This window comes from Pogona vitticeps, chromosome 3 (assembly GCF_051106095.1).
Source record: "Pogona vitticeps strain Pit_001003342236 chromosome 3, PviZW2.1, whole genome shotgun sequence".
Taxonomy (NCBI): Eukaryota; Metazoa; Chordata; class Lepidosauria; order Squamata; family Agamidae; genus Pogona; species Pogona vitticeps.
In genome coordinates this window covers 15,815,903-15,830,525 of record NC_135785.1, presented here as the reverse complement: position 1 = coordinate 15,830,525, position 14,623 = coordinate 15,815,903, and the positions used below count along the sequence as shown (strand labels likewise).

Sequence of the window (14,623 nt, the reverse complement as noted above, 5' to 3'; positions counted from 1 at the left end):
TGAATTCACACATCCCGCCCTTCCTCCCTGCTGGCCGTCACGTGTGCTTTTGGCATGCTGCGCATTGGCGGACAGTTTTATGGAACTGAGGCACTTGGTGCCGGGGCAGAGTTATAGGCAGTGTGGGGGAGATCCCGGAGTAGTCCATCGGACTAGATAGGCGGGATATAAATTAAATAAATAAAATAAAATATAATATCCCGGCACCATGTGCCTGAGCTCTAGAAAATTCCAGGACTGCTCTGCGCATGCGCACGTTAACCCATTAGTGTGAATTCACAGATGACTACTCAAAGAATCAGGGTTACAGGTAAGTAACCTCTCTTTTTTTAACCTTATCTGGAGCGAAAAGTGCAGTGACAAAGAAAGCTCTGTCCCTCCAAAGGCACCTGTGAGCTTGGTGGGACCAAGAGGGAGGCCTCCCCTGATGATCTTAATGCCTGGACAGGCTCATAGAGGGAAATCTTTGACCCAAACCATTTAGGGTTTTTATAGATTAAAACCAATACTTTGAATTATGTCTGGAAATGGCCCAGCAGCCAATGCTTATAGTATGTTCCTTGTATGTTCCCTGTAACCAGCCCCAGTTAGCCATCTGGCTGCACCATTTTGAACCCTCTGCATTTTCTAAACAAAGCCCCACACAGAACATGTTACAGTAATCCAGCCGAGATGTAATTAAGGCATGTGTCACCATGGCACACCAGTTTTAACTGTGAAGAGGCATATATGTCCACTGCTGAGACCTGGGCATTCAGGCTCAGAAACTAATCCAGGAGCACCCCCAAGCTGCACACCTGTGTTTTCAGAGGGAATGTAACCCCACTCTTTGACCAAATTCTGGGAAGCAGTGGAAGACAGGAGGGCCTGGCGTGCTCTGGTCCATGGGGTCACAAAGAGTCAGACATGACTTAACAACAACAGTAACCCCATCCAGCACAGGCTGCATCCCTCTTCCTTGATCTGCCTTTCAGATGACCAGGATTAAGTCTTGTCTGGATTAAGTTTCACTTTATTCGCCCTTATCCACTCCATTACTAACACCAGAACTGAAACAGTTTCCTTGGATTTAGATGGGAGGATGGAGAGAGTTGAGTGTCATCCACATACTGATGACTCCAAACTCCCAGACAACCTCTCCCAGTGGTTTCATGTAGATGTTAAATAGCATAGGGGGCAAAACAGAACCATGAAGGATCCCACAGGCAAACGGCCAGGGAGCTGAATTGGAATCTCCCCTCCATGAAGGACTGCAGCCACTGTATAACAGTGTCTCCAAGTCCCATTCCAGGGAGATGGCCTAGAAGGATACCATGCTTGATGGTATCAAAAGCGACTGAGAAGTCTAGCAGAACCAACAGGGACAAACTACTCCTGCCCAGTTTCTGGTGTCGGTTGTCTACCAAGGTGACCAGAGCAGTCTGTGTTGCATAAGCAGCGATCTAGATAATCCATCTCATCCAGAAACCCCAGAGTTTAGAAGCCACAACCTTGCCCAAGAATGGAACATTAGAGACTGATCCATAATTATCCAGTGCGGTGGGTTCCAAGGAGGGTTTTTTCAACAATGGTCTGGCTACCATTGGTGAGGCCTCCTTTAACTATGCTTGGATCCTAGCTTGCTGCAAGGAACATTCACCGCTCCTTGTACACACTTGGCCGGTCCCTCTCTGGCAACTTTTACAAGCCAGGAAAGGCAAGGGTCAAGCAGGCTAGCGGTAGCCTTCCTTTATCCTCCGCCCAGATCATCAGGCTGCAAAAAATTAAACTTGTCCATTAGCACAGGATAAGAAGAGGCCACATAACCCATATCAACTATGGCATCCAAGTCAGAGGAGATCTGAGAGATTTTGCTTATGAATTGTCATGCAGATTTTTCATAGCAGATTTTTTACAGCAGACATGTGGTCAGCATTCTCTTCCTGTTGGCCAGCATGTAATAGGCCCTTGATGACCTGAAGGAGCTCTGCTGGAGAACTCTGTGCAGACGCAATGGTAGCAGGGAGGACTGATTTCTTTGCTGCCTCCACCGCTACAAAATAGACCTTCTGATAGGCCCTATCCTGTGTTGGGTCAGATTCCCTCCAAGTTGTCTGCCATCATCACTCTGGTTTCCATCTCACTCGTTCCATCACCTCCAGCTCCCTGGTCAGCTGGGGACGGGGACAGCTTGACTCTTATTTCATAGGAAGGGACACTTAAGAGCAATTGTGTCAACAACCTTGGCCATTTCCTCGTTCCAGAGACCAACCAGGGCTTCAACAGAATCGCCTGCCCATATCAGTGTATTTAATATATTAAATACTTAGCATGCTCCTTTATCTGTTACAGTATAGGCTAATAAAGTGCAATGAGGTTTTACTCTTAGATGACCATTCATAGGTTTGAAACCTCTGTTAGTCAGGAACACTGCCTGGGAGAAGGTAATGTGGTTCTAAAATCTAGTGTTTCATGAACTTGGTTTTTTAAACCTCACAATTTAGGTTTAAACTGCTCTTGTAACTCTGTGATTAAATGTGCTTGTGATCCTGAAAAAGAAAACTACTTCATGTTTCTTCAACAACCTCCTTTCCCCCCTGTCGTCTATAATCTAGCTATCCCTAATGCCCACTTGATACAGGCCAAGTAAGAGAAGACAGTAGATTAGTTTTTGCATCTTGGGGATTGATGCATCTTGGTTACACTTGTGTACCTCAACTAAATCAGTGGGTCCCTTGGTGCTGCTTACAGTCCTGGCAGGGTTTCAAGTTCTCAAGGCTGTGACTCAGCACCACTCAAGTGCTCACGGGGCTTATTTGTTTTTAATGTGAATAAATAATAGGGCTGTGTCAAGTAACTCTGTTTTGCTTCTGCTTAGGCTATAGAAAATGTGCACATAAAGTGTCCATACAAGCAGTATAACCAATAATTGCTGTTGGAAAGATACTGAGCTAGGGGGAAAAAAACTAATCAAGTTTCAGAGATCTGTGTCTAGCATGGGAGAAACCATAAAGCACATGTTTATTGTAGTAAATGCAAGTTGTACGATTAGGAAAGTAGAATATTCAATACAAATCTGCCCTAAATAGCCTTGTGTTAATTTGAACCTAGGTCTTGATCAGTGATGTTAAATACCTAACCAGATGGCCCAATGAGCTTTAATTGCCAGGATTATATTGGATTTGACTAGATGCAGGATCTTTGGATTCCCCCTTACCTCGCTTCCTCTCTCTCTCTCTCTCTCTCTCTCTCTCTCGAATTCTAACTTCTTAGTCCTTAGGCTTTGGTTAAAACATTCTTCCTTTCTGCCTCTAAAAAAGATTCAAAGATGCTGACAGTCATAAAAAGTCATTTGGATAAAATTGCATAGCCTCAGTGTAAAAGAACAGGCAAAGCAGTCAACCAACCAGATTAGCAGAGTATCCAACTGAAATGTGTATCTAAACAGTATTGTTTCTTGATTTAAGCACCACTGAACAAAAATAAAAAATAAAAAAAAATCACAGAATGATTTATAAACAAGTTAGTCCTTGCCTTCAAGCTTTAGTTAAGGTACAGGACAAAAGGGGAAGTCTAGAGCAGGGGGAAAGAAAAAGCACACTCAGGCTCTTAAAGTTGTAGACATGTCACAATAGCCGACTGAGATGAAAGACATATTCTCCCACCAGAATTGATGGAGTAGCCCCACTTTCCCACTTTCTGTTTTTCTCTCTGCTCCAGTTGCATGGAATCACTGTTGAGTTATGTGTAAGGGAGAGGAAGAGTATGGACTTTATGCATCTTCTGATGGCGCACAGTGAAAAAGTTCAGCTCTTATTTAGAGGAGAAATCTCACAGCATAAGTGCTAGCACTGGGAAAGTCCTGCCAATTACACTCACCATCATCTGAAATATGATGTGGGATATGAACCACACCTGAATATTAAAGTGTGTGGAAAGTCTATGTTATGAGATGCTGTTTAAGTTATCCAGGTTGCAACTGTTATAGCATTTTATAGTTTTATAGCATTTCAATGGCTTAGTGACCCCATAGGCCCCAAACAGACAAGAGAACTGATGGATAGCTCAGTAGTTTAAGTATCTGGCTGTGGAGCCAGAGGTTGGAAGTTCTGTTCCCTACTGTGTCTGCTAGACACAGATCTAAGATTATTCCAAGGTTATAAATGCACATTGACTTGAGCTTGAAAACAAATTCGAAGACACTGGAGCCAATGTACTATTAGTATTATGCACTCAGGAAGAATGTTTCGCAAGTTGCGGACGTTTCAGATACTTTTTAAAGTTAGTCTCATGTAGGCATTATTTAAATAATCTAATGTGGTTGTCATCATAGTGAATATGGCAAGAAAATGCTTAGAAATTTGTAGGCAATACACTTGAGACCGGATATCAGATCTCCACCCCCCCCCCCACATAACTAGGTCTTCTCTTTAAAATGTTGATATAGAATAAATAGCGCAGAATCATTTAATTCATTTATTAAAAGCCAAAGCGGCTATCAAGAATAAACAGCATATTGCTACAGTAACTTCTGACATTAAATGACTTTTAATTAGTCTAACTCATATGATTGGGATAAATTAAATGCTCTAATATTTTCCTGTAGAAAAAGTCCTGACAATTGCTTTATGTTTGGGTAAGATGTCATTAACTTATGAAAAAAGGAGTCAGGTTCTGGTATTTTCTCCTGCTTAATAACTCTGTGAATACAAGAGGGCAGATTGCCTCCTCCCACCCAGATCTACCCGAGTCACCCGACATAGCCAGCGGGGACAGCTGAGGGGACTGACGCTGAGGGAGGCCCGGAAGGAGAAAACTAGAAACCGGGATTTCTCGGCGGTCGCCCCTCGGCTGTGGAACACCCTCCCTACTGAAATCTGGCTGGCACCCTCGCTGCGTGTTTTCAAAAGCCAATTAAAAACGTGGTTATATAAACAGGCCTTCCCCCCAATCAATTAAGTGATTTTTTCCTTTTTCTTCTTTCTGAGTTTTGCCATCTTGGAAACGTGCTGGTTAGAATTAACTGTAATAATTGTATTATATATGTTTATTTTAATGTGTTTTAACCTATGTAAGCCGACCAGAGTAGATGTAGTCTAGAGGGGCGGGGTAAAAATCAATCAATCAAACAAACAAACAAACAAACAAATAAATAAAATCCTGTGCACACCATTGTGACTGCTAAAATCAACATTCAGGTTGGCCTTTGTTGTGTAAAACTCAGCATCCTTTTTTCTGCTGGCAACATAGGCACGATATTGTGCAGCAATATGAGGCCATTTCTGGCATTTAGAATTATGGATACAGAAGCACAATGTCTCACATTCATAAAACAGATTTTTTTTAAAGCAAAGCAAAAAAAAAAGAATTTAATAGTGAGTAAATGCTGCATTTCAGTTGACTACTTAAACTTATTGTATTGGAACTGATGCTTGGTGTAAGATAGGATGAATCTACACTTGTGAAACATATTGCTTGACTTGAGTGAATGGCTGTTCTTCTGCCATTAGCTTTTGCAGTGGTCACAGGCAGACTGATGTGCCTTATGCTTAAGTGCACATTTTGGCATTTGGCACAATGTAGACACCAAAGAAAGTGAGAAAGTGAGGAGGAATTAAGGAAGCTTGTAATGAGAGTGAAAGAGGACAGTGCAAAAAATGGCCTGAAACTCAACATCAAAAAAACTAAGATCATGGCCACTGGTCCCATCACCTCCTGGCAAATAGAAGGGGAAGATATGGAGGTAGTGACAGATTTTACTTTCTTGGGCTCCATGATAACTGCAGATGGTGACAACAGCCATGAAATTAAAAGACGCCTTCTTCTTGGGAGGAAAGTGATGACAAACCTCGACAGCATCTTAAAAAGCAGAGACATCACCTTGCCAACAAACGTCCGCATAGTCAAAGCTATGGTTTTTCCTGTAGTGATGTACGGAAGTGAGAGCTGGACCATAAAGAAAGCTGACCGCCGAAGAATTGATGCTTTTGAACTGTGGTGCTGGAGGAGGCTCTTGAGAGTCCTTTGGACTGCAAGGAGATCAAACCTATCCATCTTGCAGGAAATCAACCCTGAGTGCTCACTGGAAGGACAGATTCTGAAGCTGAGGCTCCAGTACTTTGGCCATCTCATGAGAAGACTCTCTGGAAAAGACCCTGATGTTGGGAAAGTGTGAGGGCAAGAGGAGAAGGGGACGGCAGAGGATGAGATGGTTGGACAGTGTCATCGAAGCAACCAACATGAATTTGGCCCAGCTCCGGGAGGCAGTAGAAGACAGGTTGGCCTCGCGTGCTTTGGTCAATGGGGTCACGAAGAGTCGGGCACGACTAAACAACAACAGACACCAAACCAGAGATCTTCAAGATGTTATCTTCTTAGCCACAAGTCTGTTTACCTCAAAGTTCTATCAGAATTGGTCAGATGTAATCCAGCACATATCAGCAGGAGGAAATTAACATCCTTAATTAGAGGTCCCTGTTGCAATGCCATACCCCTTGCCATATGCAGTTCTGGAACATTTTACAAGTACAAGTTAGAAGAGGGGAGAGAGATGTACTGTACTGGAATTCAGCATTTGGTGTGGAAAGGAACATAAAAACTGCAAATCTTTCTTGTAAGAACTGGGGAACGTGCCGTTTTAAGCCAAAACATAAATCTTTATGTTGGAATTGTTCATGATTTTTGCTAAACTTGTCACTGAAAGGTCTCAGAGAATATTGGTGTTAATTTTCCATACTGTTCTTTTAATTTTTTTAACAGATTGCAAGGAAACGGCACAAAGGCATTGGTGGTTTCAAGAGTCCACATGGTCATACCAGACCCCCAGCCTGTCTCAAGCACATCAGCCTCATGCCCCTATCTCAGATCAAGAAAGTACTAGATATCCGAGAGACAGAAGGTTTGAACATTTGCATCTGAATCAAGGGTAGTGTGGGTGGTTTTGAGAACTCATACATGGAATGATGACTTGAAATGCTGAAACGTTTTGGCATGGCTGGTTTGCAAGATCTCTTCCAAAAAGATTTCACCTGGAGGTCATGGAACTGTAAATAACCATTAAAAGTAGTGAGACAAGGCAGTCAAATGTCAGCTTTGAGCTTGCACTTGAGCACTTTGAGCAAACTTATTTTCAAAGCTTTTAGAGTACATTGAATGTTTTCATATGCCTTGACACAGCACTTGTCTAAAAGTAGAACGTAACATGTGGGCACGTTGACCTTTATGAACAAAGGTTTGTGTGAGTAACACTTTAATCTGAAGCAGCAGTTAAGCTCATATTCCTTTCTTAAAATCTATGCACAACTTTCTCTAGATTATGTTATCTGTATGATTCTAAAAATCCTAATGAAATCAATATTGTGTCATTGTATGGAGAACGTTGTCTTAATTTCCACAACTTGCAACAGTGCTCAGCAGAGGAGTAAGATATGCTGCTGGAAAGATCCTCGTCCTGTAACTTTAGAAATAGTGCTCGGTATCAAGTGGCAGTCTTTGTATGGATATACTCAGTGCAAACCTAAATCTAATGTGAGTTCAGGGAAGTGATACAGCATCATATGCACACCCTCTTTATCTGGAAATTCCTCCTCTGTGTGAGTTTGGCATGGGACTCTACTGTTCATGACTCCAACCAAGGTGATTTTTAAACTCATCATGCTAGTTAAAAACAGGTGAAGTGGCTTTGAAAAGTCTGCCAGGTGTTTTTCGTTTTACTTTTGTTCCGTGATAGTGTTCTGCAAAAAGGGAGCATGAGTTACAATGGTGATCGTGCCATCAGAAACACTAGGAAGAATTAGGTTCAATTTCCTGCTCAGCCAAGAAGCTCACCACTGGATGACTTGGTGTCAAGAAAAAGTGCAGAAGGGACGAAAACTTGTTATCCCGAGCTAACTAAAACACTGAAGCAGGGAAGCAAGGAATTACACTTCAGCGTCAGGGAAAGGATATTCACAATACCTTATAGTTGTCTCTAGATTCTTCAGCTCCAATCGTTAAGCTGATAGACACTAAAGGAGCAAAATAAATCCCTCAATACAAGGAACAACATGCAGGATCATTTTGATCAGTGTGTCACCATACCTGAAGTCTAATAGTGGTTAGGATTCAGGGAATGACTCCCAAACACCTGTCGTGTTTGTAGTATGCTGGGGAAGGGGACAAAACCTAAAGGGTTTGACCTCTGTTATTGAAAGCGTGCCAAACAGAAATCCATTTTTTGCTTCCAAATTCTCTGCAGTGAAGCCTCAGTATTGTGGCTTCTTTGCTTTTTTATTTTTATTCTGCTTACATGGCTTTAAATCTGACCTCATCCCCTGAGATTCTATACCTTGTCTTACATCCGATTTATAATGGTTAAATAAAGCAACCAGCAGCTTCACTATATCTTTCAGAGCCTTGCTGAACTTTGTCCCTTGTTTTCTGTGGGTAGGAAAAGGTTACCCACCGTTGGCTGCAGAGATGGGAGCTGCTCCAAAAGTGTAGATTCTTATAGAGGGGCTTTGTCACCACAAAAAACAAGAAGCAGCTTTAGACTTTTTACCCTAGCCACACAGAAGATTTAGGGAGAGTGACCAAGAGGAGAGTACAAAAGGTTGGTTCTGTACTTAAGGTGCCCGCAGACTTGTTTGTTGTCCTCCAGACTAGTAAAATTTGATCTCAGAGCTGTCCTAGTGAAACCCTAGCAGTGATTTCCTCCTTCAGTCCAAAGTTGTTGAGAAGGTTTTCTAATAACCACTGTTGCGGCTCCTTGCAGACTGCCATAAAGCATTTGCCCTGGTTGTGCGGCCACCGACAGAGCAGACCAACTTGTTGTTCAGTTTCCAGATAACAACTGAAGAACCGCCTAAGGAAGACTGGCTGAAGATGCTGTGTCGGCATGTTGCCAACACAATATGTAAAGCAGATGCTGTAAGTTCTCTGTATTGCAGTTGTGGAGAGACAATTCTGTGAGCCCTCTTCTGTTAATGCATAGATCTGATATGTAGGAGAGATGCATATGATGACTAATCTTATCAATATCATTTTGGTACTAGTGGAATGCTAATAAACAAGTGCAGAATGGCAAATTGGAACATGGGCAAGTCCACACTATCTAAAATCATCTATAAGCCATTCTAACACATGACAACTTATTGTTGTTTCAAAGGACAGTGGTGTCTCGCAAGACAAATTCGTCTTGAAAGGCACAGTTTCCCATAGGAATGCATTGAAATTTAATTGATGTGTTCCTATGGGGAATTTTTTTAAAAAAAGTAACTTACCAGGTAGGGAGTTGGGGAAGCACCATCGGAGGGCTGGCGGGGGGGGGTGTCCCCTCACTGTGATCACTGGCTTTGGGGGTTCCCCAGAGCTTCCCTTGCACCATCCCAGGACTCGTGAATGTCAACATTTGTCTTGTGGAAAACCGCCATAGGAAAAATTGTCTTGTGAGGCACCAAAAACCTCGCCGGGCCCATTTGTCTAGCGCGTTTTTCGTCCGCCGAGGCAATCAGCTTGCGAGGCACCAGTGTAATAGGGACAGTAGTGGTTCTGTTTACATGACATGTTTGGAGATACTGACTTTACAAGTTCTGTTGCATCTGTACTGGGAGTTCAGTAGTGTGTAAAACTAATGTTATTTGGAGATGCTTCATTAGCTGCCCTGTTTAGTATGAAGTAAACTACTTGAAATGGGGCTATAAGGCATCCTTTCCTGGAGGCTTTTGGGCAATGAGAGTAAGAAAGTTGATGTTTCACTAACTTGTTTTGCTAGATGCCACCAGACAAAATTGTTTTTAATAACTATTTTTTAATTTCTTATTCCTTTTTAATCTGTGGTACTTGAATGCTTACTGCTGCTTTTATTGTTTTTATTGTCTTACACATTATGTAAATCTATTAAGTTGCCTTGAGGTTGATTTGAAAAAGGATATGAGACTTAAAGGCATTAAAAAAAATCTTAGCCACTGGATTCCTGGTGAACCAATTAAATGATTCATTCTTCTTGTGAAAAGGGATTGCTCCAATAAATGCTGTTTTAATAAGAGGCATCGTAGCGGATTGGGTCCTGCTGAGTTCTATGGGATTCTTTTGGATTTGGATCTCAAAGCAGAGTTAGTTTTGAAACAGTAGCATTTGCTGAGTGAAATATTGAAGCCTTTCATGGGTTAAATAAAGGTACTGTATGCTACAAATTGAAAAATGAAACTGTATGGATTTTGCTATTCTGTAGCAAGATCCCATCTCCAGGTTGGAATGGATTTATAAATGACATCTAGATTTATTTACTCTGTTATACTTCAAATCACAAACTATCTTTTCTTGTCTTGAAGTGGTATGACTTACATTTGTTCCTTGGATAGAAAGGAGCCCATTTTAAAAAAAGATAAGTTTACAGTGATGTAAAAATCCCACATGGTGGCAGTAAAGACTTGAACTTTGTTCATTCCTGCTTGTTTGCTAAGCAGCAAAATAATCTGTAGTAATTATTTTGTAAATTTTGTGTGGATGCACTTGCATCTATAGTATGTAGCATCTAATGTACATATTTCAATGCAAGTTATATGTTTAAGACTTTGCTGATGAAACTTAAGGGCTTATATTTTGATTTTTTTCAATGTGGATATTTAAGCTATTTTCTTATGTATAAGTAATTTCTCAACATTTATTTCTGTTAGGAAGATCTAATTTATGCAACTGATCCAGATTCCATTGAAGTAAATACAAAAGATATGGATAGCACATTGAGTAGAGCATCCCGGGCCATAAAAAAGACATCCAAAAAGGTAAGAGGCATGACTAATAAAGTACAGTGGTGCCCCACTTGACGACGAGTTTTTTGTGATCACTAGCAATCGCAAAACAATGGTTCCTATGGGTTTTTTTTTGCTTTACGTCGATTAGATGCCTGCTTCGCAAAACAATGTTTAGTTGTTCGCAAAACGATGTTTTTTCCGGCTCCGCAAAATGGCTTCCCTCCCTTCGCAAAATGGCTGTTTTCCGAACCCCTGCTTTGGAAGACAGTGATTTTAAACAGCTGATCAGTGGTTCTCTATGGGTGATCTTCGCTGGACGATGAGGTATTTCCCCACTGGAACGCATTAACCGGTTTTCAATGCATTCCAATGGGGTTCTCCCCCCCCGCTTGGTGACAATTTTGCTTAACAGTGATTTTCCTTGAACAGATTATTGTCGTCAGGCGGGACACCACTGTAACGCGGGGCACCACTGTAACGGTATTGTGAAATCACCTCCTTACATTAACTGTTCCCAGAGACAAAATCCAAGCAACTTCATTCCCAGCATAGTTTTTCTTAATTTTATTTATAATGAAATAATAACATTTCCTTTCATAGTAAAAATTCTATCAGTCATTACACACAGAAAAAGTAAAACCAAAAACTGCATATTCTCACCGAATACAAATAGTCATTTCAAATGTTCTAGTGAAATAAACCATTTTAAGTTTGAAAGGAGACTTTCACACATTCTGTAACATTGAAGAGAATGCTGCCTGTTGACAAATGCTATTCTTACCTTTGCACAGATATACTTCATATTAGCCCACAATTTTGAAGGGAGCTTTCAAGCATTGGTGTGTGTGCATATGTTTATTTTTTTTCTCTCAACATTGTCTGTGTTCCTATTTTGTGATGCAGAGTCTGAGGGCTTGACTAAGATCACTAGGATCACCTTAATATTTTTAGGTTAAAAATCTGTTTGTTTGTTTATTTATTTATTTATTTATTTAACTTATATGCCGCCTACTCTACCCAAAGGTCTCTGGGCAGCTTACAACAATTAAAATTCAATTAAAATACAGTGGTGCCTCGCTTAACGAGTGCCTCGCTGAGCGATGAAATCGCTTAACGAGTGCCTCGCTGAGCGATGAAATCGCTTAACGAGGCACTCTGGGCCATCGCTGGAGCATTCGCTCAGCGATGGCCCCTATGGCGATTTTTCGCTGTGCGATGATCGCTAAGCGATTCGCTTAGCGATTTTCGCACAACGAAGCGGGGGAGAACAGCTGATCGGCGGTTCCAAAATGGCCGCTGGAAGGTCCACGCCGCATTTTCGCGCCCTGCCCTCGCTTACCAAGGGCGCGAAAATGGCGGCGCTATAGAGAAACATCGCTTAACAATAAGTTTTCAAGCCATAGGAACGCATTGAACGAAGTTCAATGCGTTTCTATGGCTTTTTTTATTCCGTTTAGCGATGTTTCGCTATAGCGAAGGTTAATCCGGAACGGATTAACCTCGCTATGCGAGGCACCACTGTACAATAAAAGATAAAATGATTAAAATACAATTAAAATTGCTATCAGGACCCACAGTTGATGTTATTTCAATGAAAAGTCTTCTGGAACAGGAAGGTTTTGACCTGGTGCCGAAATGTCATCAATGTTGGCGCCAGACGAATTTCAGTCGGGAGGGCATTCCATAGTCTGGGGGCAGCTGCCGAAAAGGCCCTTTGTCTACAAGCCATCCCTCTTACCTCCTTGAGGGACGGCTCTTTCAAAAGGGCCCCCTGGTTAGATCTTAACTGCCAGGTAGGCTCATATGGAAGGTGTTTGGGAATAGCTATGTTAATATTGCAGAAAGACGCCATAATCTGCATTTTTTTCATTGTCTTCTGATGCAACCTTTTGCAAATTCGAGGGGTGCTAAAATTTATGTATTCATACCACACACATGCGGTAGCTGAAATCCTACTGCACCGCTCTGCCTGCACAGTACAGAAGACAATGTTGGCATTGGCAGATTGCTGCTGCTGCAAGGCTTTATCAGTTCGCCATGTCCACAGCACATCCAAATACCATGCAACAAAAACATGCAAAATAGCAAAAGAAAGCCTTTAATCAACAGCAAGTTGCCATTCTTGATTATGTCATCCCAGTTGTGCAGGCAGACTCCACCTGTAAGTTTTTTTTTACCTGTTTACATACCTGGCATTAGCTCAGTGATTTGGAGTACTTGGCTGTGAAGCAAGGAATCAGTTCCCGACTATGCCTCTCAGGAGAAAATCTTTGTAGACTTACTGCTTCTGAGTACTTTATGCCCAGGGAACCTTGCTTTAAGTTGAAATCAACTTAATGGCACAAAATTATTATTGTAACATGACGTCCACTTCCAGTTTTGCAAAACAGGCATTTGAGTTATTAAATGATGCATGGGGTCTATAACCAGCAACATATGCCATTCCTGGAGGTTTTCAAGTAGCTGAAATTCACACATTTTTGCCAGAGAAAGAGACAAGCCTTGAGAGCTGCTTTTGGTCTCAGGGTTGCAGATTCCAGTTGCTGTAATGCAGGAAAGCACTTCATTCATCTGATGAAGTGGACTCAAGTTTTTGAAAAGGTATGCCATAGTAAATTGGCTATCCTTTAAGATATGTTTAAAAAGTGACTTACAGAGCAGTCATAATTGACAGTGAAGTACTGGAGGTAAGGAAGTAATGAGGTGATTTTACTACTTCATCCATGGCCCTGGCTATGCATCCTGGCCAAAAGACGTGGGCAGCTATTTATTGCCTCCAACCCCCAGTTGTCCTGGTTGAATAGTTTAATATATTTTTTTCTTACTAGTATTTATAATGGAACTGTCTTCAGTTCTTTGTAGGTGCTAAGCTCCTCTTTATGGCAATGGAGATTATTACCTTACTTACTCCATGGCTGGAGGGGGGGGGAAGTGCAAGAGACCATATCATAGCTAAAGCTCAGTGTAAAGGTATTGAAAAACTTGCAGTTGATTTCATTTTTAAAAAAAGATGTGACTGAACTTCATTATCTTGTCTACAGTGTACTTAATGTCACTCTTGTCAAATTATCCAGGTTACTCGAGCATTCTCTTTTTCCAAGACACCAAAGAGAGCACTCCGGAGAGCTTTGATGGCACATAGCAATGTAGAAGGGAAGAATTTTGGCACAATGAGTGAAAGTTACTTAGGGGGACGTCTTGCCAGTACTTCATCCCTAGCAGTAAGTGACTTGCTTAGAGAAGTCTTAAAGGCTCACTCGTTAACTGTGCTCCTAAAGTAATGAAGCTTATTGTATCATGTTTGTTAATCTCTTTGAAGTCATAACACCTGTGTGTTTGATGCGATTAAAAGATCTTATCAACTGCAGTAGAGAAATGCATTATAAATGTCAACCCAAAGGAAGCACACATAATGGAGATATTGGGGAAACTGTGTTAAGTAGACGGAAATCTCTCCCCTTATGGTTGAATATATACTTTTGAGAGAACAAAGCATTAAACAAATACTTAGCTATGATAGTTGCAGGGGGCTTTACAGCTACTAAAGAATAATGTAAGCACAGGAAATGCCTCTGTCACTGATGCCAAAATGTGCATGTGTGTTCGTTGGGATCAGAAGAGGTTAGGGGACATTTGATCTAGATAGTTCAGGAATACAATATTTTTTCTTGCAGCAAACAGGACTGTTACAGTAAAGTAAGAGAAGCTAACACTTAGAACAGGTAGTAACGAAGATGGCATGAAGCACTTCAGTCTAAACAGCCCAAGAGAAATTTGCCGATTTAATCTCTTTATAGGAATGGTACTTAGTGTTATACCATGGTAAATGGTGGTGAGCCACTGAAAGTTGTATTCAGCTTCTTTTCACGTGCCTGAGCATGGCCCATGGCTCTTCTAGTGACCAGGTCATG

The 14,623-nt window shown here is 41.5% G+C and overlaps 1 protein-coding gene across 16 annotated transcripts in view; it reads left to right on the top strand.

The window, feature by feature from the left end:
- ECT2 (epithelial cell transforming 2) overlaps positions 1 to 14,623 on the top strand; it is a 58,386-nt gene that overhangs the window by 40,657 nt on the left and 3,106 nt on the right. For all 16 annotated transcript variants that reach the window (XM_072996203.2, XM_072996210.2, XM_072996206.2 and 13 more), the window contains 4 exons: positions 6,739 to 6,877; positions 8,732 to 8,886; positions 10,635 to 10,742; positions 13,787 to 13,933. In XM_072996203.2, the coding sequence (XP_072852304.2) occupies positions 6,739 to 6,877; positions 8,732 to 8,886; positions 10,635 to 10,742; positions 13,787 to 13,933 (549 nt within the window). The remainder of the gene's footprint in view (positions 1 to 6,738; positions 6,878 to 8,731; positions 8,887 to 10,634; positions 10,743 to 13,786; positions 13,934 to 14,623) is intronic.